This window comes from Stegodyphus dumicola, chromosome 1 (genome assembly GCF_044657685.1).
Source record: "Stegodyphus dumicola isolate Sdum_Otavi_A_Nest chromosome 1, ASM4465768v1".
NCBI lineage: Eukaryota > Metazoa > Arthropoda > Arachnida > Araneae > Eresidae > Stegodyphus > Stegodyphus dumicola.
The window spans coordinates 242,084,566-242,112,335 of NC_140768.1; the positions used below are offsets into that span (position 1 = coordinate 242,084,566).

The following is a 27,770-nucleotide window of genomic DNA, read 5'->3' on the forward strand; positions in this document are numbered from 1 at the left end:
ATTCAAAGCAAAATATATATTTAGTTTGTTCCTTGCGAAAACGGCTATGACGCTTTAAAAAATCGCCGCCCTAGGCAGCTGACTATGACTTTTAAGCATAGATGACGCAGCTTTCTGAAATTCTTATTACTTCCATTGTGTACATACAAGAACCTGGCACTTGAAGAAACCAGCGGACTGTGCCTGGGCAATGTGGAAGACTAACACACTCAAAAACAGAATAGCCCTTGATAAAATAGAGAAAATCTCAGAACACTGCCTAAGCAGAAACAACCGTGGATAATATTATAATGTTTCAAAAGTTCAGAACTTAAAGCAGATAACCAGAATAACGCTTAGTGCCTTGCAGTTAACAATATGTAAAAACTATTATTAGTTTATAATATTCAACCTTGTTACTCTGGAGTCTTTCCCGCCGTGATGGTATATAATTCCGTTTGGTTCATGTCCGTGGTCGGAAGCCATCATAGCGGTGCACTCACTCACTCTCTCCCCGTGTAAATTAAACAAATTAATAATTCAAAGCAAAATATATATTTAGTTTGTTCCTTGCGAAAACGGCTATGACGCTTTAAAAAATCGCCACCCTAGGCAGCTGACTATGACTTTTAAGCATAGATGACGCAGCTTTCTGAAATCATAAGCAACCATTTTCCTTCAATATAAATACAGAAAACATAGAATAAGATACGAAATTTCAAGCTAAACGTGTTGGATATACTCCACGGAATTGCTACTACATCTGTCTATCCAGACTTATTACTAGTATTCAAGTAACAGGATGATTGTTCACATAAAAATTATACATTTATTTATATTTTTTCTAATCTTTTGCATTAAAAGAGAGGTATAATTTTATCACAGTAATACATGGAACACAAAGTAGCCATTCATTAATATTAAATTCACTTTAAGGTCCTTGAGAGATCTTTGTTGATCATGTTGATACACCTCTGCATTTTAAAAGACTAAACATGCCTGACCTGATGATCGAAATAAAATTTTCTCAAGTAGCTTCACAAAACATGATAAATAAATCTATAACAATGCTATGTTGCTGGTATTGCATTTTCCTGTTTTTTTCCTGACTGTATTTATTATTACTGTAAAACATCTAAATGTCCATTCTGCATTTCATTAGTTCACAACATAGAGGAGCTACAGGACTACATTTGCGTGGGTCAGGACAGAGACGATGGAGACACAAGAGCTGTACTTTTCGTCAAAGTGAAGAAAGGCTACGCTTTCACCCAACAACTGAAAGAGAAAATAGCCCACACAATTAGCAGAGAACTGTGGGTAGATTACGTACCTCAAGTGATTCGTGAAGTGGCCGATATTCCGGTAAGGAAAAAAATCTATTCGGTTTCAGTTAAGACAACTCCTGTCCAAAACAATATTTCTCAACTACTAATGGAAATCAACTCCTTGATAATTAAGAAAGAAGTTCAATGTTGTCTAGTCTCATGGTACAAACTTTACACGATCGACCTCTATTTTAGATATTATGACACATGCAAACTTTTTTGATAGTAAAACAGATTACGAATATAGAAATGTTTCCTTTTAACGTAAAACCCTGCCTCTGGGTACATATTGAATTATCTTTTAAAGCTAATTCCGAGCTTATGTGGTTAACACGTGTAAAGAATTCATTTATCTACAACGCTTCGGATTTTGAGTTAAAACTTGAATGTACACTGGTGTGCAAAAATTAAAGACAAAGTCGAAAATTTAGCATATCAGCTGAACGAAGAGGCAAAGCGGACAGAAAGACCAATCAGGAGATTAAGTAAGGTGATGTACGGTAGCACATGCGCAGATATGCAGGTAGACGTAATGGGGGAATGTCTAAGTAGTATAAAGCATGTTGTCGGTGTAAGATCAGTATTTCTGACAAAGAGATTGCACGCCGTATAGCAGCTAAAATCACACCGAGTTGCTGCCTCAGCGAGAAATGGCGAATAATCAATCTGTTAGACGACATCTGGATGCTTTTACCCGAGGTCGAATCATTGGGAAGTTGGAGGAAGGCCGCAGTGTGACAAGTGTGGCTGCAGCGTTCGGAATTGCTCACAGCATCGTTTCACGACTTTGGAGACAATTCCAAACTACAGGAACAGCTATCCGGGGGTTTAGTAGTGGTCGTCCACGAGGAACCACACCCACAGATGACCGGTATATTGCCTTACAGGCCAGAAGAAACAGGCGGCAGACAGCGGGAGAAATCGCTAGACACACGACACAGGCGACTGGACGACCGATATCCCGTTTTACCGTGGCCAGAAGACTGCACGGTGGTGGTCTGTTTGCACGACGCCCTGTACGGTGTGTACCTCTAACGCCTGCCCATCGGAGAAGGCGTTCTCTGTGGTGCCGGGAACACCGGAATTGGAGAGACAATGAATGGGGACGAGTACTCTTTACAGATGAGAGCAGATTCAGTCTGAGTAGCGATTTTCATCGCATACTCATCTGGAGAGAGCGGGGAAGCCGCAATCATCCCTCGAACATCATTGAAAGGGACAGGTATGGAGGTGGCGGTGTTCTCGTTTGGGGAGGCATCATGCTTGGTAGTCGTACAGACCTTCACATCTTCGACGCAGGTTCAGTCAACGGGACCCGTTATTGTAACGAGATTCTTCTTCCATATGTGCGTCTTTTTAGAGGCGCTATGGGTCCGCAGTTCCTTTTCATGGACGACAATGCACCATGTCATCGCACAGTAGCTGCCGAACAGCTCTTAGAGAGTGAGGATATTGAACGTATGGATTGGCCGGCATGATCTCCGCATTTCAATCCCATCGAGCATGTATGGGATTTTCTAGGCAGACGCTTGGCAGCTCGTACCTTACCACCAGTAACGATTCCCGAGCTTCGATTGGCGCTGCAAGACGAATGGGCAGCAATGCCTCAACAACTCATTGACACCCTCATTCTCAGCATGGGCAAACGCTGTGAAACCTGCCTAGCAGTCAGGGGAGATCATATCCCCTATTAAAAACCGGATGTTTCTTGCTGGACACCCATCACAGGGATGTTTCGGCCTTCAGTCGCATTGCGCTCCATGCTACATTTTCAATAAAGCTTCTTTTTATCCCTCTGATTTCTCTTTTAGTAAGTGTTGCTTACATTACTCATGTCCTTACGTATTGGGGATCTTACGGTATTAAATGTGTTGATTTGGAAAGCTTTTGTACAAAGTTATATTGAAAAAACCGTCTCGTCCTTAATTTTTACACACCAGTGTACTTTTAAGTAACCGGTTTGTAATGAGTGAATATCTTCAAAGACAATGAGCAATGGTTTAACTTACTCTTGCCATTTTACATTGCACATAAATTTGCGAATAGACATTGCACATAAATATGCGAATTCTTAAAAAATAATGTTTGCAGAGATTCTTCTGACTTTAAAACATGAAATCTTGAGGAAAAAAAAAAAAAAAAGGAAGGTGGAGAATTTTTTTTTTTTTAAACCCATTGCTTACACAAAACAAATCTATATAACGCATGCTGAATATCTGTAATCCAGGAATAATGTGCCCTATAACAAAATAGCGATTTTTCGAAGCCTCAGATTTTTTTTTTTTTTTTTTTTTTCGTTAAGTCGGTAAATTCCGTTAAAACTATGTAGTCATCTGAGATCAAAACTTTAATTTTATATCCAATAAAAGTCAAATGATTATCGAAAGTTTCCGAATATTTTTCAATAAATTATTTTATAAAATATGAACATGAATTTCACATGTACTTTATTTCTGGTTTTACAAATTAGTTAACCCGAAAGTTAACAAATTTGTTGCGTAAACGTTGCTTTTCAACAACCCCCTTTCCCTGTAAAGAAGTCTAGAAGTGCTGTGGAGATCGAGATAAGCAAGAAATCTCTCCATCTTATACCCCTAAGTTTCTTTAATTTGTAAAAGGTCATGTTTAAGCACATGATTAAGTTTTTGAATTTAAACAAAAAACCGAGATAATTATTAAAACCATAACGAACAAAATGCTGATAAGCATAGAGCGAGAAAGTGAATATCAGTCTGGGTAATTTATTTTTCTAATATATATATATATATATATATATATATACCATTAAATGATCCAAAAAAATTGAAAACATTTGAACTGCTATATTATTTGATGCAACACAAATAGATAGTTTCGTTTTAGGTCACTTACTATTCGTCACTAAAATTCCAAATTCGTATGCTCCATTATTTATAACCACTCTGTATATTAAGTAAATAAATATATATGCAAATGACGCGATTTTGATTTATATACATAACACGTACGTGTACAGAATAATAAAAAATTGCTTAAGATGTTATGTCTTTAAGTAGCCAAGAGAGATATTTACTTTCTTAAATATATATCCTAGACATATAATTTCAGTTATATTATTTTTCAAAGTAAGATAACAAATTTTAAACAGTTTCAACACAGAACCATGGCTCCGTAATTCAAAACTAAGCTGTAAAAGTATATATTGTGCTTTAATAAGTTAAACGCAAGAAATTTTTATCATTGCGTGTGAAATTCACAAAGATATATGCAATTAATAACTTTATGAGAGACAACTAAAAATTTAATAATGTGGTCTATTTTACTCTAGGCACATCGTTAATTGGTAAAATGAACAATGTATTTTTGCAATTTCTCTCAAAATCTGAGCAAAGAATATTTCATTTTCTTAGACATGCGCATTGAAAAGTGAGATAAATCCGTAAATTAATTTCTTTGAGAAGACTGAATATCGCCTCAAATTTTTCACGCAAATGTGTGGAAATTTTTAAGTTCAACTCATGAAAGTGTAACGAATATATTACTGATTGGAATTTTTGCTCTACTAGAAGCCCGCCATTCACCGAGCAAAAAACGGGCTGGCTACATGCGCGTTTTCATGTTTTTCCTCGTGTGCAACATACTATTGTAGATACGAGCCAGTTTCCCTTAATAAGTTCCCGCTTGCTTTGCCATAATGAAACAAACCATATTCTAACCAAATGCTCAACGAGGATTACATAAAAAAGACTTTGAAGATACAGAATCCTCTCACCCATGTTACCGAACTGATTTATAAAAAACTTTCTACCTTATTTCTAAAAGTACGTAATTGAAAGCACATGCTATATAGTACATTACGCTCCAAAAACATTTCTATAAAATTAAAGTGGTTTAAATTAAATGTGTTGTTCTCATGATCTCTTTTAACAGTGTTACTGTTTCGAAGGTAATTGTTGTCAATTAAAAGTTATAAAGTGTGTCGTTATTTTCCATTCTTAGTGTATTGAAATAAATAGCTTATAAAATTTGTTTCTTATTTAAAACAAATAAATAAATAAAAGAAATACCCCATTCGAAATAGGTTGCAGTGTGGTGCTTATGCTTTCTATAGGAAACTATGTAGCATGTCTTTTGCTATAACATAAAAAGTCCGAAATCCGTAATCACCTTTTACGAACACCCTGTATACGAACATGAACTTTTAATGTTAAAATGTTATGCAATTTTTAATAACTTGTAAAATGTAGTGTAAAGGTATTAGAGTTTAGCTAAATAATCAGAGCTTCTTCGCCTTCCTTTTTTTAGAAATAACATTCAAAGAATTTATTCAATTAGTTTAATTTATAGTTTCAGATGCTAATTCGTTAGATATCAAATTAAGAACTATTTCCGTAAATATTATTCTGGTAGACTTCAAAGTTTTTTATTATTATTATTATTATTGTTTCAGAAGATAAGACCTTCAAAAGTTTACTTTAGGGTTAAGAGTATTTTTTGAAAAATAATTAATTTTTTGCCGGAAACCTTCTTTATAATCTAATTGCAATGAAGTATCCATGCAAAAGTATTTAAAACATGAATTTTTAATTTGCATCAATATACTTTCTATTTTAATAAAGTTGTTTAAAATTATCCAGCTTAATTGTAAAGGCATGCATTACGCTGAAATAATTAAGGTACGTAAATTAGTATCACACATAAGGACTAGATGGCAGCACCAGCAAATATTGAAATTATTTATTATTTTTTGGACCTCGCCTGTAACTATGGGGTAACCAGTGCACAAACGGTGACCAATCGGTAAAAAATATTTCGCACTAATGGGCAAGGAAAAAGGGTGCTAGCTATGGAAATCAAGTACTACATTCTTATTTGCGTGTTTAATTCTCTTCAGGACATTTTACGATGTTATTATCTTATTACCATAGATGAAATCAGCATAAAATTGCTAAATTAACATTATATCCAAAAATATAAAAAGTAAAATTTCAAAACTCACTTTAGTTGCCTATGAAAGTAATACTTATGGTCTTTTTTTTTTTTTTTTTTTTTTTTTTTTCCTATTTACGTATAATAAAAGTATGTTAGCAGAAAAAAAAGTTTTCTTTTTCTTTTTTTTTTAAATGTTTTTGTTATTCAATATGAAAGCAACATACAGATATTTCATGTGATATTTAATATACTAATTACACATTTTCTTACATGCAAGAGAAGCATTTTAATATTAATCATTATTACAAGCAGATTTGCTAAAATTAATTAACGCTTAAGTAGTAAAATTTGATGCTCGCCAATATTTTAATTCTTTCTTAACCAGAAGGAGTCATTCTTTTTCTTCAAAATAGTATAGTGGGTTTCTTATTTTAACTTAATTTACTGCTGCTACTGTAAAGAAGGTGATCTTTCAGTTGCTTCTGACGGATGAGGGAGGCATAATAACCTTTTAATGAACATTGTTGCGTCAGGAAGTATTTGTTCTTCTACAACACTTTTCATTTCAAAAACTTTATTCTTTAAAGGTACTATGAGATTTTTACATTTTATTTCCAGTACTTCTATTTCCTAAATAGATGACAATCTCTGTCAATATCTTCAGAGCTATTTTCTCCAATAAAATATAAAAAATCAAACCAAGTAACATTAAAATGCAAAAACAGTCTCATTTCTAATTTCTGAATTCAGCAATGTAAACTTTTTTAATAAAAGATTTCTAAATTTCATTCGTTTAAAAACTTCGTTAAAAGCTTTGTGCATGTATTAGGAAAAGAAGATTCTGCAAGCAGAATGCTGCAGTGAAAGTGTGCTGGGCCTATAACCCAGAAGTCCGTCTGCTATCTACTATCTACTTTCTGCCCCTTAAAATTTTAACATGTAATGTTACTGTTCCTGTGAAAGGTAAAAGACCGAATATTTGGTTATATTCTTATACATTCAGAATATCACCGATGTATGTCGACAATCACATATGCTCTGTGAAGGTCGAAACAATAAGACGAGAAGGCAAACAGAGAGACGTTGTAAAAGCAAGGGACTCTCGTGCAGTTCAAAGTGTCATAACATTAAGTTTTGGAATATTGTATAACGTCAGTCACATAATTCAGTAAGTGTATTATTGGCGTTACTACCTTTTCTCATTTAGAATGTACTCTTCGTTTTAAGTTCAACAGTTTATTTAGATGTGCTGTTGCTTAAGCTTTTTCCTATTTTGACATTTATCACAATACGTTTTAATAAAGTAAGATTTGAAAACGTAACAAAAATATTTTTATTCAACATTCACTAACAGTGCATTACGAATGTCGACATTTTCCGGTGTAAGTGAGAAGTAAGAATATTTAGTAGATATTTCGGACCGTACCAAGCGATTATGTGTATGTTGACATTCACCTGAAAATGTCGACAGTCACCAGATTTCGGTCTTTCATGGTAATATTATAGCCTAAACAAATCTTATTAATTTATGAAAAATATCTCTACTTTCATTTTTTCCCATGAATCTTGTGTAGTTCCAGCATCTCAAACTCCATGAGACTGGATTTTATTACCATATATGTAGAGTTCTACACATCTTATTTAATGCCCTAAGAAAAATATTAAATAGAGAACTTATTCTTAAAGGGCATTTATATCTCTCTGGAATTTCACTCTCATTTCAGAAGAGCCCTTACGCCCTTTGGATATACATTTTTTGTTTCTGAGAAATGAGCATTGTCGATAGGATTTATTTCTGAGGTGTTATTTCTAATATTTTTAGATTTCATAAAATATTTCATGATTATTCGCATTTTATTTCCTGTTGATGAAATTAGAAGACGAAGGCGATATTTAATCAAAAGTAATAATCTAAATTTAGAATTACTACTTTTGGTAAGACGAGGAGCGTGAGTGAGTCAAAAGCACCATATTATTCTTCCATAAGTATTGTCGGACGGAAAGAATTTTCTCAGAAATCTCGTGAATGATCTTTCAACGATTGGTAATCGATCAACTCAATGCATTCCTCGGTTCTGCTTAGCAGTGGATGTCCAAGTCGTAGCAATCATATAAGTCGCCATTTTCGAAATTGGTACATTTATGATTGAATGTGTAGAGGCACAGCAAGGGTCTCAGCTGATATTAATTTAAAAAAAAAAAAAAAAAAAAAAAAAAAAAACGAACTTTTGCTCCCATGCTTTGTTCTTTGTGATCGCACATTATAAAAGTTGCTGGACACTCTGAGCAAGAATACGCGTAATGAGTAATGAGGATGAAACGCTTTATTCAGATTGATGCCATTTGACATATTAGTGCCGAAAATCCTAAGGTAATATGGCTTGATGGCATGTTCTGTAACTACGAAGTCTTTGCTTCCAGTGCTCTCATTCCATTTTTTTTTAAATCGTTTGGACGCCTACGTACATGTAATAAACTTTTTGATGCTGTAGAATATTTTGAAGAAGTAGACACTTTTTCAGAATATCTTACTGAAGCGTAATTCATAGATAATCATCACTTAAGATTTACTTCGTGCAATTATATTTGGAAATGGAAAATGTGAAGCTGCAGCTAGCAACATATTATCTAGACAGACGCAAAAGTAACTGTAGTAAAGATTGTGCTTGCCGATATTAGATTAAGAATGTTGTACTTACCTCACTTCTCAACAGGCAGACATAATATTGCTTTATTGCTGTTGGTTTAGTTTCCATTTATTTCTAATTGGGTAAAAGATTTTACATCCTATTTAGCCATTACGCAAGTACGAGCGTCATTAGAGTTATGTAATAATCATATTCCAGGGATTAATTTTGAAATGAACGCCGTTTAGAAAGATTTATTATAAACATATATTACTATTTTTATGGTAGTAACAGTGCATTACATTCACTAACAGTGCATTACGAATGTCGACATTTTTCGGTGTAAGTGAGAAGTAAGAATATTTAGTAGATATTTCGGACCGTACCAAGCGATTATGTGTATGTTGACATTCACCGGAAAATGTCGTAATTTATTATCAATTAAAGTAACATTTTTCTTATTTAAGTGCATTTTAAAAATAAACATTTATCTTTTTATTTTTATGTGTTTCAAATTTTATTTTAAATCTTTACGTCAGTTTTAAAATGTACGCGTACTGTAACCGGTACAAAAGTCTGTATTTTTTTTCCTTTTGTTAGTACAACCTGAACAATAAAAGGATGGAAAGTGTGGTTCGAAAAATCCTTGCAACGAATAAGATTCCAGAAGTGAACAATATCAAGAATCCAGAGTGCCTGAAATACTACGTCAACATTCCTGAATTGGTCAACTACTACAAAAAATAATTTCTTTTTAACAAGTTTTGTCAGTCAAGTGAACTAAAAAACGTGATGTCACAGATAATATAAATTTTATGGCACAAAATGCATAATTGCTGTATGCACATTGGCCCAAATGTATATCTCAACAAAATGTTTTAAATATGTTTAGCTCTTTGTGTTTAGTTTTGTTATACATTCACATTTTTAAATACTTGTTAATATATTTATCACGTTTTTCGTTAAGTGTATAAAATATTCTTTTTGTTATATGATTATCATGATTTGTAGCACATTTCATTTTTTAAGGGTTAAATTCGAACTAGTGAAATATCTTGAAAATTATTTGTTTAAAACGTGTACATACTTACTGTTGTAATATATACTTTCTCAAATCTATCAGTCATTGTTATTTTAGATGATTAAGAATAGTTAGTATATAATCATTTTGCATAAAGGAAAAACATTTAAAAATAATTATAAGGTCTTTTGAAATGTAGAAATAAATATTTATATTTTATTGTTACTTACATTGTTTTGTAAAATAAATTGTTTTTTCTTTTTAATTTCTTTTTTCTGTGTATTACAAACATGTAACTTGTTAAACCACAATTAACCTCAATGATGAAAAGCACAAAGGAATTAACATTGATGAGCACAGTTTAATTGCTGTAAAAAAATTGTAAGAATAATTAGTTTATTGATGGAAACTAATTATTCTTACATTAAAACAGATGGAAAAAATTACAATAAATACAACCCGTAGATACATACTAATAAAGTCGCTAAGCTCTAATTTACGTGTTTAACATTCAAATATTCCTCTCTACTTATGCTTAAAATATTCTGCTTCCTAAATTAAAATTTATATCGAATTAGATTAATTTAGATTAAATTATAATTAGATCGTTCTTTATAGAACGTTTCATATATATTATATAAACCCCCTGTCATAGCGTTGCATCGAATGTCGTATGCGAACGTTGTTAGTAGGATAAGAAAGCTACTAGCATCGGTGAACGACGCGCTGTTGGCGTTAGAGAACTGTAACGTACATATATGATTTAGAACGTTTTTCTAAAACGTTACCGACACCTTTTCCAGTAACAAACGCTGTACATTTTCTGAACATTCTTGTGCTGGTTGAGTTATGCATAGGTTACTGTCCAATTATAAAACAAAGAGTCATAAAATACCGAATCAAATTTAGGGTATTTAAAAAAGGAAAAGTTCCATTCAAAAAGACGTACGGTGTTTGGCAAATATGGAACCTTGCCAGAAATATGAAACCTGAGCAATTGTGGAACTTCTATTATGGAGACACAGAAGGAATCCAATACTAATGAATCCTTTTGTGACTACTGTTTTTGTCTTGTTATTTAATTTTAAATCTCACATTAGCCTGTTTTACTTGCATATTATGTATCTAACCAATACCAGGATATTCGCAGTAAATGTGTTGAGAATGACATATAGTTTTTGACCCAGTTAGAGAAAATTACATCATTACTTATCGAGTAAATCACTTTATTGAGCTCGTGTAGTTTGATTTCACAGCATTCGAAATGCTTTCTCTCCCTCTCTTTATCTTTTTACGATTCTTTACATCTAATCTACAGGTTTTTCTTTTTACTTTATTGGAATTACATTGTGCACTTTTCTTGTTTTTATTGACCGAAATGCGTCAGAAAGTGAATAACCTAAAACATAAATTTTCTACCCTCGTACTAACACGAAACATTTACTTTGTTGGGTTAGCTTTGCCAAGCTAATTAGCACACTTTATATTGAAAGATATCCCCAAGCAATTGATTTAAAAGAACATCAAGATGAATTTAATGATTTTCTGATTGTCAACAAATAAAATCCTTTAAAGTTGTTTGTATTAGAGAAGTAAGTATATAAAAAGCACTGCAAATAAAAACTAAAATCATAACGCAAATAAAAAGCGCACTACTTTAGGAAATAACCCCAGAAATTCAAAGAACCCCAGAAATTATATTTAAACTATTATATTTAAGCCATTTGCATACGTTAAAAAGAACATTCTGGTAAAATAAGATTCGAATTTTTTATTGCTTCATTGAAGTAGTAGTATCCTAAGATTCCAAAAATGGTTTATTTTTATGCTTATACCCAATTTACTGCAGATGTACCCAATTTACCAATATATACCCACTTTGTTCCAACGGAAGTGAAAACGGAATGATCGAAAGTGCCATATAAATGTTTGAACTTAAAGATAAACACTAGTGTTACCAACGTTTTATTTTTTACCTATTGAAAATTCTACTAAATCATTTTATTTTAATACTGGATCTTTTTTCTTGTCCCTGGTGATTATTACTTGGCCATTTGAAAAAGCACAAAAAAGACAAAAAATGGTTAGGCGAAAAAGGCAAATTAAGGAATAAATATATCAATAAATTACAGAATTATTTTGTAATTTGTATCCGTCGCAATGAAGTAAATTTACAGAATATGCAGTCGGAAGTTATTGCTGGTTTTTCAATTGATACTCTAATAAAAAACAAAGACATGCACAGACAATGCCCAATAAGAGCAAACAATTGGTATAGATTATGAAAGAGGATTGAAATTTTCAGATAAATCTTCTGGTATTCCAGAATCTGTTTTGTTTCGTCTGTTTGTTTTTGTAAATATTTGAGTTCTATATGATAAAAGCTTATCCTCGAAATGTTTACATGTAATGACTTAAAATTGCAACGAGAGTTTTAATAATGAATTATGGACACTTTTTTTCAAAGAAACTTTTCTAGGAGTGGAGACTTCGCTACTGGATACATATATAACAGTTTTATTTTTTAATTCAGGGTTTCGTGAATTTGAGTACTTAGATACATCATTTGAAGAAGAAATTATTAAAAATTATTTGGAATTGACGACGAATATATAAGGAACTCGAAAAGTTATTCATTCCTCGTTTTGAATAGAACTACAAGAAATTTTAAAAGTGAAAAGGAAATAATAATTACTTAAATCTGAGGATAAGAAGAGTTTGATGTAAAGAAGGAGTGGATTTTATGCAAGTAAGCACAACGAAACAGTTTTTCTCCTAGTGGGAAATCTTTAAGTGCGTTTTTGGTGTTTTTACACCCAAGAAATATAGCTACTCTATAAATTTTAAAGCTATTTCTGTGAAATTTCGTTACAGTGTTATATATAAAATTGACTATGTTTGAAGCTAAACGCTAATCTCTGTCTATTAATATGACTATTTAATAGACATTTCTATGCAAAATAATAAGAATTATAAAACAAAATCTATGCTTTTTCATGTAATTTAACATATTTTAGTAAATTTTAGAACTAATGCAAGATTTTTATCCTATAATACAAGTGAGTACTATATCAAAGAAATTTAAAATATATGCATTTGAAAGAAATATAAAATACTTAACATAAGTATTAAACTTCCAAAAACCATTTGTGTATAATTGCCTATTTTTCAGAAATTTGTGAAGTAGTTTTTAATCTTTTACTTATTTTATATCAAACTCTGATTAAATAAATCTATATTAAATCAATATTTGTGTCTTAAAAAATGTTTCCGGAACGTATTTTTAACCTTTACATTAAGGTTTAGAAAATAGGAGTGCTAAATTATAGTTTGAAAAACAATAGAATAGAAGAGCTTGTTAAGATATTACTCCATCTAAAATTAGCCCACGTGAAGACTTTTTTCAGCCGTTTATATATAATTATGATTTTATTTCAATTATGTAAAGAATTTTATGGCCATGAGTGCTCCGTCCGAAATGCTTTGTCTCCCTTTCTTTATCTCTTTTCGATTCTTTATATATAATCTAGAGGTTTTCTTTTCACTTTATTGGAATTGCATTGTGCAATTTTCTTGTTTTTACTGACCGCAATGCGTCAGAAAGTGAATAACCTAAAATATAAATTTTCTACCTTCGTAATAACATGAACATTACTCTGCTGGTTAAGCTTTGCCAGGCTAATTAGCACACTTCGTCTTGAATGATATCGCCAAGCAATTAATTTAGAAGAACCTCAAGATGAATTTAATGATTTTCTTAGTGTCTGCAAATAAAATTCTTCAAAGTTGTTTGTATTAGATGAAGAAGAGAAATAAATAGATAAAATGTATTGCAAATAAAGAACTAAACTCTGTATAAAATAATAGCATCAGTTTTACATTACTGAAAATATCAGTGATTCATCTATGAAGTGTATTATTTGAGATGGAACGCAGTCAAAAGTTTGATTTTTGTCATCATTACTACTTCCACTTCTTGACTAAAGGCTTGATTTGAAATTTCCCAATCGTCTTCACTGCATTTCGCAATTAAAAGCGACACGCGATACGAAGCTTCTAGAATTTTTTTACTCTTCTCAAATCTGGCATAACATTTCGAAACATTTAAATCCTTAAATTGTTCTTAGAAAATCCGATTCGTTTATCTTTGTATTGATTGCGATTTGTCTCAAAACGACGCATTAAGTTGGATATATTCGTGCTTTCACTTATTATATTTTCAGAACAAATGAAGTAAAGTGGAATAGACTCTTCTTCAGCACTATTCCAAGAGAATCCAAACTTAAGATATTCTTTGACGTACTTGCGAATTGTCTTTGCTTTTTTCTTAACATGTTCGTTCAGATTTAAAGGTGATTCACCCTCGTTAATTTCAATGTTTCTGTTTGTTGATTGTTACTATAATCGCTCCTTTCTTTCAATTTAAAAGTTCCAGATTTCAACCAGCAATCCATAATCTTGAATGTTAAGGTTAAAAATTGTATTTAGTATAAATTAGAGCCCAAAAGCGATCGAGCAGTAAAAACCGCTGAACACTTCGTTTCGGGTTTCGAATCCCAGTGAACAGGCTGGCTGCTTTGGCGTTTTCGTGGTTTTACGCAGTTTCTAAAGTGATACGAACCAATTTCCCTCGAAAAGTCCTCCACGGGACATCTCTATCTTTCCGACTGGCGGAGCATGTATTAATAAATAAATAAGTAGTATGACTTATGAAAATCACTGGGGCTTACTAAAGCAGATAACAAACTTTTCTTGTTAGAAAAATCGCACTAAAGCCAAGAATACACTTGTCTGGGTCGTGGAGTGGTGCATAATGCACAGAAACACAGCACCCGGTGACGCCATCGCTGCTACGCATGTATGCAAAGCGACACAAACGCAAAGTTTCAACGAAGAATTGTGTGTGGTAGCCAGTCCGTCATCTTTCCTCCTCTCTCTTGTTCCACGGGTAACCGTCACTTGCGGTTTCTTGCGGATTTTTTTTCCCCAGTTACGGTGTGTGTTGTGGTGTGGTGTATTTAATTATAGCAAAGCACACGAGGGCTATCTGCCTAAAGGGAGGGATGCCTTTCGTGGAGGACTTTCTAAGGGAAACTGGCTCGTATACACGTTACACATGGGGAAAACCACGAAAACGCCCATGCAGCCAGCCCGTTCGCGGGATTCGAACCTCAGACCGAACTACCAGTGTTCAGCGTCTTTACCGCTCGGCCGCTGGTGGGCGCCTTTCCCCAGTTACGAGTGTTCTTATTGGTTCATTCAGTTTCTGCGGGATTTTCAACTGAGAAATTCTGGTTCTGATATCGCATGTACGTCTTACAGATATTTTGAATTCCGCCAGTTTGTAAGTTCCCCCCCCCCAAATTATTTCTTGTTGCATTACGGTTTTGATTTCCCCTCATTTTATTGTTTTCTCTTTAACCGTGCACATTTCCCCAAATGTTTTCAGCCCGGTGGTACTCCGACCAAAATTCTTTCCCTTTATCATCCTTTGGAAAAAAAAACGAGTTACGGAAAGCATACAAAGTTATTTAAAATACAGTTTGTAAAGCCAACTAAGAAATTTTTTACTTTAAGTATATCTCACTTCAGTAACCTGAAATTACTGTTTTCTAGTTTTCGACTTTAAGCAGAGTATATTTCTGCATTTGGCATAGTTTAATACATTTCCATAACATGATAGATGAAATTCACATTATTTGAAAACTTCTGATGTATTTACAAGTAATATTTCGATGCAATGCACATGCATACATTCTCCTGAGATCCTATATCTATTAAAATAGATGTAGCGTTTTGTTCTTATTACAGTTTCAGATATTTTTTTCTTTATGGAAGTCTAAGCTCAGCCGGTGTTCTTGAACGTATATTTCTAAATAGTAATTTTATTTTTAAAATATTATTTTAAGTTTTTTAATGGGTCTTTTTCTGTTATGGAGATCCTGTTTTGGAGGACAGCGAGTAGTATTTACCCCATTAAGGTTGCAAAAACTATGAACAATTGAATTTTAGTTCTTTCTTCAATTAAACATCATTTTACTAACGTAGAACTTTTATTAACACCAGTGAAATATTCAAGATAAAGCGATGATTATGCAGTAGATATTGTAACGAAGTTTTAAAGAAATATCGCTATTTTTGAACGAACATTTATTAGTCAAAACTTACAGAATAACTGGAAAAACATTTTTAAGCGTGCACATCGTCTGCGGTAATTCACATTTCTTAGTGGAATTGCGTTGGTAGCGTAGCAAAGCAAATGCGTTACATTATGAATGAAATTAACTGAGAAATGAAAGCATCAAAAATAAGCATGAACTTAGAAAAGATCCTTGATATTCAGATAAAGAATATGGTTCTAACCAAGTGGTTTTTGAAAATCATTCAAACACAGAAAGCTTCAACAAGTAAGGTAAGAAAAACAAATCGCCTAATAGTTTTCCAAGAGTTTATTAAAACTCGTTTCGTCTTTTGCTATTTATTTTAAGATTTTATCAGCTACTCCGGACTAATATTACATCAGAACTTAAAATAATAATATAGTTATGTATAAATATAGTTATATATGTGTTTGCAATAGACTAATTGCACAAGTCCAATAAAAGGTTAATAAACTTTATTCTTATCAAAAGAAATATAATCGAACGCAGAATTTTTCCCCAGAGATATTCGTACAATATCACGCAATATAATCATTAGTTATACTTCAAACTATTAAAACGTTAAATAGAACGCAATCCACGGCGCAGAGAAAGCTAATTCGATCAACAATAATAACACTAACTAAACAACTGAGCTCAGGTGTCTCTCACCGGCTTTTTAAAGCTTTCAATCGGTCGCGAGAACGTTTTAGTAATTTCTTTGCTTTTCGAGATTTCTGAAAACCAACAATAGGATGGAATTATGGTTATAGCTAACACAGTAGTCAATTACATTTATTCAGTTTCAATACAAATAAAAGAGATATTCATTTATTTCAATGTTAAATTCGCTTGCTCTTTTATTTTACTATTTCGGCGCAGCTTTCTCTTAAACGTTTTCACGCGCTGCATTGTGCGGGGAAATAAAACAATTTTAATTATAATTCTACTAACATTAGCTATCTAATTACAAAATTCGTAACAAAATTAATTCATCTAAATAACATTGCTAATGAAATGCGTTTAGTGACTTCTCTCAGTATTAGAAGAATTGCAAAGATTGGTGAATCTCATGATATTAGTTCTGTAAGGCTGCAGTAGCAGTGGAAACTGAATTGAAGTCTTACAACCGTACGGGATAAGCTAGCTAGTTCTCATTATGTCTGGAAAAATATGACAGACTTGCGAAGGTTGAAGGTTTTTAAATAACGTTTTTATTAATGAAAAGGTGAAATTTGCCCAAGAGGACTATTAATTTCATTTTGGCATTTTACGTTGATTCACAATAAGCGTTGTTTCACTTTTCCAATTGTTGCCACCAAATATTATCGCCCTGTATTACATTAAAAAATTAAATAATGAAAAATCTGCATAAATGTATGAATGTTTCTCGCATTGGGATAAAACAATGCACTCGGTACCTAGAGCCATCAAATTTTGAATAACGTAATCCTCTTGCGAATATGGCATCTGGAAGCCCTAATTTGAAATCTAGAATTCGTTTTATTATCGATTTCATATTTTGTAAAGTTGTAAGGAATTAACGTTCTCATTATGTCTGGAATTTGATTAACAAACTCAAGGATTTCAAAGCGAGCAATGGCAACGTTGTACAGGGAAATTTTAAAGATATGCTCAATTTAAAATTATTTTGCGATATTGCTGTTGAACTGAATTTTATGATTTAAGTGCGAAGAACGTGATATTTAATAAATAAATGTAACACACAAAATGTTTAAAAAACGCCACTTTAGACGTAATTTAAAATTTGAAACATTTCAGATTTTCTTTTTTATTTTATTTATTTGTTTGATTTTTAAAATAGAAATGTCTTGGTGGCAAAATGCTATAGATGAACGACCAAAATGCTATAGATTACCAATTCCAAGATGAATCAGAAAAAGATAATCCGAAAATATTATTACCCATAGCAGAATTTTACTCATAGCATTTTACCTAAAGTGATCCATAGCAGAATTTTAAATCATTATGCTAAAATAATGATTTTAACAAATTTTTGTCCGTTTAAATTAGTTTGCTTTTTTGTTATGGTTGATAAATTACTTAATTATGGCAAAGCATACGAAGACTACCCGCTTTAGGAGGAATAATTTCGTGGAAGATAAAGTAAGTTAGCTTAAAAAAATGAATTCAAAATGTTTGCGAAGCTTTAAAAATTACACAAATACTTCGGTTCTTAAAGTAATAATTCCTGTTTCAAAATGACAAGATGCAATTTATTGTTTAATTAAATCAAAAATAATTTCAGTTTTGTAAATCTGTGGCACTAGTTTCTTCCTTTCCTTTTCTGAATGCAAAATGATGTTGTAATAAATATTGAAACATTCAAAAAATATTTTAACCATTCAAACAAAAATAGAGATGATTTTTATTTATACATTGTAATCAAATTTCATCAGAACCATTAAATCTAATTCAGACTTCTAACAATAGTAGCATTATTCTAAGAAAATTTAATATGAGCAAATTAATATATTCTAAGAAAATTAACTTATTCTACCCAAGTAATTAAATTATATTAAATAATTAGTTAAATGAAGTTATTACCAACAAGAAGTAGTTAGAAATTTCATATTTTATTGATGGCACTCATGAAAAAAAAACAGACCTTATTGCAAAATATTGTTAAGAAGCTCAGGTAAAATGACGTTTTGAATGATTAACTCAATATTTTGTTCAGAAACTCACTTTTACAATACAGAAGACAAATTCTTAGACATCGTCGACTGCAACATTGTCCTTTCATATTGGATGCGATTTTATAGAAAATGAGAAAGTTACATCTTAAAAAATCCTTCTCATTTTTTAAAAAATGCAAAGAAATTTAAAATTAAAACTTTTAAATTTTGCAGAAATTTAAAAAATATTCAATATTTGTTAAAATACTAAAAACAAAAGAAGCGTACTATTAACTGTTTGTCGCAGATGCGGTTACGATTAAGACAGAAAGATTTTCTTTTTCCATTTCAAAACTACCTACTTAAAAACAAATAACTATTTCAAGTTCATGAACTTGAATTCGCTTATTTACTAAAAAACTCATTTGCCGTAACATTCATAAATATCACATCTGGAACTTCATTAAATAATTAATGTAATTATTTTAAGTTTTTTTAATTCTGTAACTCCTATATCTCGAATTTTGAAAGAAATCAGAAACCTCCAAAGCCTACGCTTACAAAAAATAGCACATTTTCTCTTTCTCCTGAAGAAATTTATTTTAAAAATCAGTGCTATTCAAACAGCAATTGAAAAAAAAATACGGTATTCGCCGGCGTATAAGACGCCACCGGCCTATAAGACGCAGCCCCTTTTCTATGCACCTTTTTGAAGGTCAAAACTCTATTACTCATCATTATAATGAATTTACAGTATTTTAAATATAAAGTAATAAAAATGCAAAGTAATACTTTCTGAAAATACCCAATCTATCTGGGAAGAACGCCTTTTAACCTCCTTCGTCAAAACCCATACTCTCATCTGCAGAGCTAAAATGAAGAATCATTTTCTCAGTTGGGGATGGCCCGAAATGCCTCTTTGCAGCTCTGCTTCCATGTTTTTTAGCATACGGAACCACACTTAGCTTGTATGCTATTTTATAGCAATGCCGAAGTTGGTTTTGAGCCATAACTTGTCAAAACATTTAAGAAAATCGAACAGTAAAAATTTCACACACTTTTAAGTCTTTCACGAAAATTGGGAAGTTTATACGAACTCAGCTGCGATCGTCGATGACAGCGCATGCGCATTCACTGAACTCTCCGCAACTAATATTCCCACACTCCTCAAGGAAAAAAGAAAAAAATCGCATAACTCCGAATAGGGAAAATATCCAGAAATGAATGTAATCAAAAACTGAATATCGACGTATAAGACACAACCCGTTTTTCAGGCCAATTTTCAAAAAAAAATAGTGCGTCTTATACGCCAGCAAATAAGGTAACATATTGCATAAAACCCGGAAAATAACTCATCTAAATAGTTCAAGGAATTTTTAATTTCTCTGATTTCTCCCTCGGGAAACTTAAAACAAATCGGGAACACCTCAAAACCAATGAATAATAACGCATTTTTATTATTATTATCATTATTATTACTGTTATTATATATGAACCATTTTGTTTTAAAAATCAGTTATACTGAATCAATAATTGATACAAATGACTTTTCAAGTAAAATTTGGAAAATAATTAATTTAAATATTTTTACAAACAAATATAATATAATATTGGCAACTAAACGTTTAAAAAGGATAATTGTGTTGTCTGCCCAACCCGAAAATGGACTACACAAAAAATTAATCTTCATTAGCCGATTATAGATCATATCTGATTATAGATCATATCATCTTCACAAGCCGATTATAGATCATATCTGAAAACTTTATGTCCATCTACTCATTCTGCTTGTTCCCAATAATCTGCTTAAAATCCAGTTTCCTTTTAGTTCTGCTTCAGTATACTTGAAAGCATGTCAAAGCGGTAGCAGTGCCAGGTACCACTTTGTGTGTCCAAATTAGATTAAAGGAATGTGCCTCGTATGACACCTCGTCCGGCGCTTGCAAAATCTCTTCCCCCACCTTCCCAGACCATTACGTTGATATTTATAATCCTTTCTTTTTTTTAACCTAGAATGTGGCAATAGTCCGATGTTTGGAATGCTGAGACATTGAATGAAACGTCGAGGGTCCACTGGGTGTATAGTCCTTATCCTTCCAAGCAATAAAAGTGATGCAAAACTTTGTGAAAGACATCCGCACGTCAAACCTTGATCTAGAATCCCTTCAAGCGTCAAAAACTTCCCGTATTGTCTGTCTTTTGGAAAGCGCCACTTGCGAAAACGGACGAAGAGGAAAATGCTATGTAGTAATAACAAGGAAGAGAGCAACCAATTTTTGGTGCTCAAATTATCATTAACTTGAAGATGTTATTGAACATTCAACGGATGACACAAGAGCTACTTCTCACATTACGAAACTACTGAAGCAATGAGAGCCTAATCGGTTCATCTATTGTTCATCTGTCGACACTTACTTGGTATCAAGCAATAATCCACCAGAAAGCTTAAAAGCGGCTATTATTTCCTATAGAGTTATTTTATTACTTTTATTTCCCAGTTAGCTAAGAGAAAGGACATTATTCCTAGAGAACTAACTGCACGTAACAACGAATTATAATCTAGTATACTAAAGAAATACTATTTAATGATGTAGATCTGATTTATGTTTAACGTATCTTAATTGAAGCGGAAAGAATAAATTCAGGACGCAGTGAAAATTTTTAATTTGGATTTAAAAAGGAAGGAAAGTCTTAGAGTAGCCAACCTAATATTCTGAAATAAATACAGGTTTTTATTATGTCTGGTTAAGTTATTCTCGAAAATAGTTCGAAATTTTTTCGGTAGCAAGCATAATGGAAAAAAAAGGCAAGCTCTTGTTACGTCTATTTGTTCTTCGTTATTCTCCTTTAGTATACTGGGAACTTAGACGGCTTTAAAACTGCCTGACCTAAAAAAAAAAATTTTTTTAATTAATACAATAAAAGGAATGTAAAACGTGCTCACTGCTATGAACCTGCATCTGTTACAGAATAACACTTTGTTTTTCTAATTATTTTATTTTTACAGTGCCAGAAAATTGAAATGGACAGTTTTAATTGTAATAACTTATGATGCTGTTGAACATAAAACGTAGCTTTCAACATTTACATTAGGAAATATTAAGCACATCTTTCTTACGTAACAAGCAAACAAAAATAAAGAATAAATCACAGTGTTAAAATGATTCTTTAATCGTTTGTTTCATGTGATTTCCACCCCGTTGAAAAACTACTCGTAGTCATAAGTTTTATTTTCCTCAAAGTATTACCGATTATCCTGATTAAGGCAAAGCATATGACTAGTATCTGCCTGAGGACGGAGATGCCTTTCATGGGAAACTTTTAACATAATGCAATGCATATGGCTCGTATTTATATTACAAATAGGATAAACGCCCACCTGGGGTCGAGCGGTAAAAGCCGCTGAACACTGGTAGTTCTGTCCAGGTGTTCGAATCTTGGCGAACGGCTAGCTGCATGAGCGCTTTTGTGGTTTGCCCAGTGTGTAACGTGAATACGAACCGTTTTCCTTAAAAAGACCTCCACGGGGCATCCCTGCCTTTCCTAATGGCGGAGTACATTATAAAAAATAAAAACAGGGTAAACCATTCTCTGGGATTTAATTGAACTATTGGTGTTCAGCAAGCCATTGTCGGGAACACCTCAGAGAAAACCTCTTCCAAGTATTTATATTTTCATTTCGTGGATTTGGTGTTCGGGCAAAATGGAAAGTATTTCTCTTCGAAGGAAACATTCGTTACCAGCCATCTAAGAAAATAAATACATATTTACATCGATTAAGAATATAAGCATATTTCATATAGTTCCTTAGTTTAAACCAGTTTCACATGTTAAGCTGAAATCCTCGCAACAAGATCATATTGCAATTTTATTTTAATGTAATGCGAGTTTTTTAGAATTTTTAAAATGAATTTTGGTTTTCTTTATCAGTAAAGTCTGTGAACTTAACCCTTCGAAGTGTTATACTGTATTCTTAAGTTTTCAGATCGTACATGTATTTATTATTTTTAAATCATGTTTGGGATTTAAGCGTTGCTGAGCTATTAATTATGCTGCAAGATCAGACTAAAGTTCTATATTTCCCCTAAATGATTTTTCCTTTATTAAATTTATATATGATCTATAATTAAAAAATTATAGATTGCAATTTTGCAAGCATATTTATAAGAGAAACGTATTAGTAAATACGTTTATTCGTAATAAAGCTTTATTTATTTTCAATTTTCATTCTGAAGTAGAGAGCATAAAGTCTTTCAAATCTCATCTGCCTCAGAGAAGCTGTTCATTTTTTCTAAAAAATTCGATCTACAGAATATGAATATTCATTACTTTTCCAATTTCATATTTTTAATTCTTTTCGAAGATTTTCAAAATTGTATTTAATTCTTCATCAGCCTCATAGTGATCGTAGTTGAATTTTCTTCTAAATCATTTTAAACAAGTATAATGAAAGTCAGTAATATATGAGAGTGAAAATTGAAAGGACTATGGCACAAAGACTGGAAACAGCTCCCGAGACAGCGAATATTGCTGAATAAATTGATAGTAAAGCCGTCTTAACGGTTAAAATGGTGACGAACTGGTGAATGGCGTATTATCAGATTTTTATTGTAAGGCAAATTGTTGCATAATATTTAATTTATCAGTCATTCTCACCAGAAATGGTCAACTTTGCCTGTAGCATTTATATGAAATTAACTGAGTTAAGGTAACTCATGATTGTATTATTTTTAAACATATAAACAGTAATCAGTTCAAATTTAAGAAAAGAAAAGGCAACCTTAACGCACATTTTGAATAAAACTCTATCAAATACGAGGAAAATCAGAAAATCAGAAATACATGATCCTTCTTCAGGACTTAAATATACAAATAAGCCTGAGAAAGAGCAAAAGGCCTCTTCTACAGGCAATATTTTCATTCTCCGGAAGAAGAGAGACCATCCTCGAAATCAAAAGAATATTTTTTAACTCTACGGAAATTTAAGCATGTGTTTTTACGTAATTTAAACTTTACGTTGGAAAGTCGTATTTAATGAGTTACAAAAATATGAACAAAATTTGCATGTAAATAAAAAAAAAAAAAAAAAAAAAGATTATTTTTCACTGAAATTTGTAATTTAAGGAAACAGAAATATCCATATTAAATAGAATAATTATTTAAATGTTCATAAAAATTATTAATCTGATATATTATAAATTATGGAAATAATTAAATGTTGTCTAGATGGCATCGATGAGATAAATTATTTTTAAAATAAAAGCAATGATGTAAATTACAAAGAAGTTTATTTAATACGTTTGTTAAACAATTACAATTATGGTTTGAAAGATAAAATTCAAAATTTTTTGTATACTTCTTCTAAAGGCTGACTAATTTGCTCTCGCTTCTAAAAGACAGCTAATTTGCTCTGGGATCTAATTAGCTGTCAAATTTCATGGAAGATATATTGAAGACTTATGATCTCATGCAGTGGCAGTACTTGTCAGATTGCGTTGGTGGCAACTGCCGAAACATAAAAAGACAGCTCCAAAATTTGAAAACAATTCTGCTAAAGAGGTTTCTAAGATCAAATCATTGTCTTTTTCTCTTTCGTTTTGTTTGGTAGATGGCGCTACAGCTATTGTTTCTTTTCCTGGGTTCTTTGTTTTTATTTTTTAAGTGACGTATTTACAGTCAATCAGTCTTTCTCTAAATTCTGAATGTATAAGCTGTTATTTGCAAAAGTTGATCTAAACTGGAATTTCGCTTGATCTACCTTTATCTCCCTTTCACTGTTAAAAATGATTTCCTAAAAATCTCAGCTACGTATATAAACATGTTACTGAAAGAAAATGTTACTGTACCTTCCTTAACTTTCCGCTGTCGTAGAAAGTTTCAACCTCATTTACATGGTACAGTTAATAAGATAACAAATCATTTAATCTTTTAATCCCTGTTCTTTAACTTTCAGTTCAATGTTGATGTTATTTTTAAAATTTACTTCAATATAAACCAACATGAAAAAAAGTAACTTCTTTTTATTTCGATATTAAAAATGTGCGTAACTTAGGTGTTAACTTAAGTTTTTCAAGCGTAAATGCGTGTTAACTTACTGTTTTTCAAGTCCCATTGTTTATGTTACATTAAACTATTAGGGTTCTCGTACTTCACGTAGCATGACAGACTTCCAATTCTCAAACATTTTCCCATTCGAAGTTTCATAAAATCTTTAAATTAGCGTTCAAGCTAAATCGGTATATTCTTAAACAAAATGAAAAGTTCGAAAACTATTACATACTTACTTCTTAAGAATTTATGTCTTTATTTAATTTTGATATTAAAAAAAACTTGCATTTTTCGTTGCCAGCTACGTTACACTACCATGGTAACGCAGCTAACCATCAAGTACTACTATTTCAGTGCGCATCAGACTTCTAAGTTGACATCTACGTGATCTGCAAGCTAGTTACTAGTTTCAACAGGGTTGACATTTAGTTGTAGCCTAAGATCCTTAATTTATCATTTAAATTGAAACTGTGCGTTGCTGAATAAATTTGAGTAACTTAACAGCAATATACGTATATTTCTGGACATCTTAGCTTTTAGTAATAGTTCCATTTCATATAATTCATAATACATCTAATTCATAATTTAAAATAAATCTATTTAATAGTTTTCAAATGAAGCAGACGCTCCTTTGGAATTGCTAGCATGCGACGATTCTCAAAGCGTGATAAAGATGTCGTTAAAAACAGATATTAAATGATAAAACTGTCGAAAATGTAACCAAACGTAATTGCAGTTTTTCGAACTATTGTGTCACGTCTTTGCTACGCTAAAAGTTCATGAAAGTGTTAAATAATCAAATGACTTGAAAGCGTCGTGAAAGGGTTAATTAATTCCGCAGCGAAACGGTAAAATATTTCAGTATCAAAATTAAAATCTTTAAAATAAGGTAAGAATTGCAGTGTTTAATATAACTTTATTCTATGAGTTTTAGTCAAAATAATATTTAAAGTAATGTAATTCAAGATTTAATCCTCATATATCATCCAAATATCTATTACTGTTTCATTTTAAATAGCTGAAATATTCTCGTATTAAGAGTTTAACATCAAACTGAAAAGTTTGAAAGTAAAAAGCAACTTGCGGCTTTAGAACATTATAATTCATCACATGAAAGCAAACGATTTGTTTGAAATTCTTATGATGATTCTTATGATTTAACTGGTAAATAATTAATTTTTTTTCTTGTATTGCATTTTGCCCTTTCTTTTTATGATTACACAGCAAAAACTTTCAGATTTTATACTGTAACAGTACCCCTCCCCCAAGCAAAGGACAAAAATTGCTCAACTTTGCTCTAAGTGATTGTAATGAACAAATGTAAACATGGGAGAGCCAGTATTACAATCTGGTGGCCTAAACCGCCAGTGGTGTATGTAAAATATACTTTAGTGAAGGCTAGACGGATAGCTAAAAACACATCAATGTTTTTAAACAACTGTGAAATCATCTTTTATGACTTGTTCAATGATACAAACATAGATTGCATCAGATTTCAGTAAGATAAAGCACCATGCCACAAATCAGTGACTTCAGTGCAGTAGATCCTGCTTAATAATATTGATGTTTTAGGCTGGTTACCACTCAGATTTACGCTTGAGCAAGTTTTGAAATACAAAAGAGTGTAGTAAACTACTGGGTAGTATATGAAGCAGAGTGACTGCTATAATTAAAGCTAAAGGTGGAAACATCCAATATTAAAACTGTGAATAAATATTATTAAATGTCCAATGACAAAAAAATTGACTTTGATTTATCTCAAAACTGTTACAGAATAAAATGCTGTATTATAGAGTACATAATACTTTTGGCCAAGGCTGTATATTACACTATACTTATCTCTTTATAACCTGGCATTAAGCATGATGCATGTGTGTGAAACAAAATGATATGCTGATGTATTAATGAAACGAGAATTCTTCCACTTCTTTAATGTTCGGAACAACTTAGTTTTCGAGCAATTTACCGACGAGTTCAACACAGTCAGAGACAACTTTTGGAAAATTTTTGGCAGTGACATAATTTCCCTATTTTCGAATTATAGCTGGCCGACGCAAAGGCCAGATCTAACGGCACAGAATTTTTTTTCTCGTGAGGTCACTGAAAAGGAAAAATAACCGCAAACAAATTACGAACCACACAACAACGTAATTCAATTCAATTCAACTCAATATTCAACGAATAACCAAGTTATAATTCGAAATTTTAAAAAGAGTTATGGAGAATCACCTGGCATATCGAATCAAAGATAACACTGGCGGCCATTTTCAAAATATTATTTTTGAAACATAGCACAAACATATTTCCTTGAGTTGTATTAAATGTTAAGAAAACTGCAAAAAATAAAATGATGTTGGAACCAAAAAAGTGTTATTCATTATTTAAATTACAACATTAATCATCTTGCCAACATAAACAAAGAAACGTATTGTCATTATCAATTTACACGTATGTTATTGTTGAAAGGAGAGCTGCAGAAGCTATTTGTAATTACTTAAAATTTATATAAATGATAGGTCAGTCGTTACCAGAAAAGGTTTTAGTTCTCGTTCACTTATTTGCGTGTTTATTTAGTGATTTAAGTTAATTTCCGTGAAGGCGATTACTCACCCGTAGCAGCTGAAGGATAACCCGTGAGTAGTAGTAAAGTTAAGGGGATATAGCTTAGGGTTGCTTTACAACTGCTTAAGTAGCTCAATATCCTGTTTTTATTTTATATAGTAATAAAGAATGACTTTTTCCTACCCGATCCACAATGCATAAAATATAGGAAATTAGTTACACTAGATGAAACTCATCAAAATAAAATTTGCTTAATTTCTAGTTAAAATTCATGATTGATTTTAGTTGCTTACACACATTCCTTTGTGATAGAATAAGTAAAAAAGAAATTCGTTTGTTTTTATTAATAAAAGATATAGTTATAGTATAAATTATAATATTATAATTTTACAATGAATAATAAATAAATATTATATTGTAAAAATAGTTTAATAATTTAAAACTACATACACTGCATAGTACTATCTGTTTTTTTTTTTTTTTTTTTTTTTTTTTAAATCAGAGAATCAGTTTAG

General features: G+C 31.8%; 1 protein-coding gene across 1 annotated transcript in view; it reads left to right on the plus strand.

Moving 5' to 3' along the window:
• Positions 1–10,131, plus strand: part of LOC118202709 (acetoacetyl-CoA synthetase-like) — a 97,964-nt gene extending 87,833 nt beyond the window's left edge. Inside the window, exons 17-18 of the mRNA XM_085826851.1 lie at positions 1,142–1,344; positions 9,446–10,131. Coding sequence (XP_085682977.1) covers positions 1,142–1,344; positions 9,446–9,592 — 350 coding nt within the window. The 3' untranslated portion in view covers positions 9,593–10,131. The remainder of the gene's footprint in view (positions 1–1,141; positions 1,345–9,445) is intronic.
• The last annotated feature ends 17,639 nt before the right edge of the window (positions 10,132–27,770 follow it).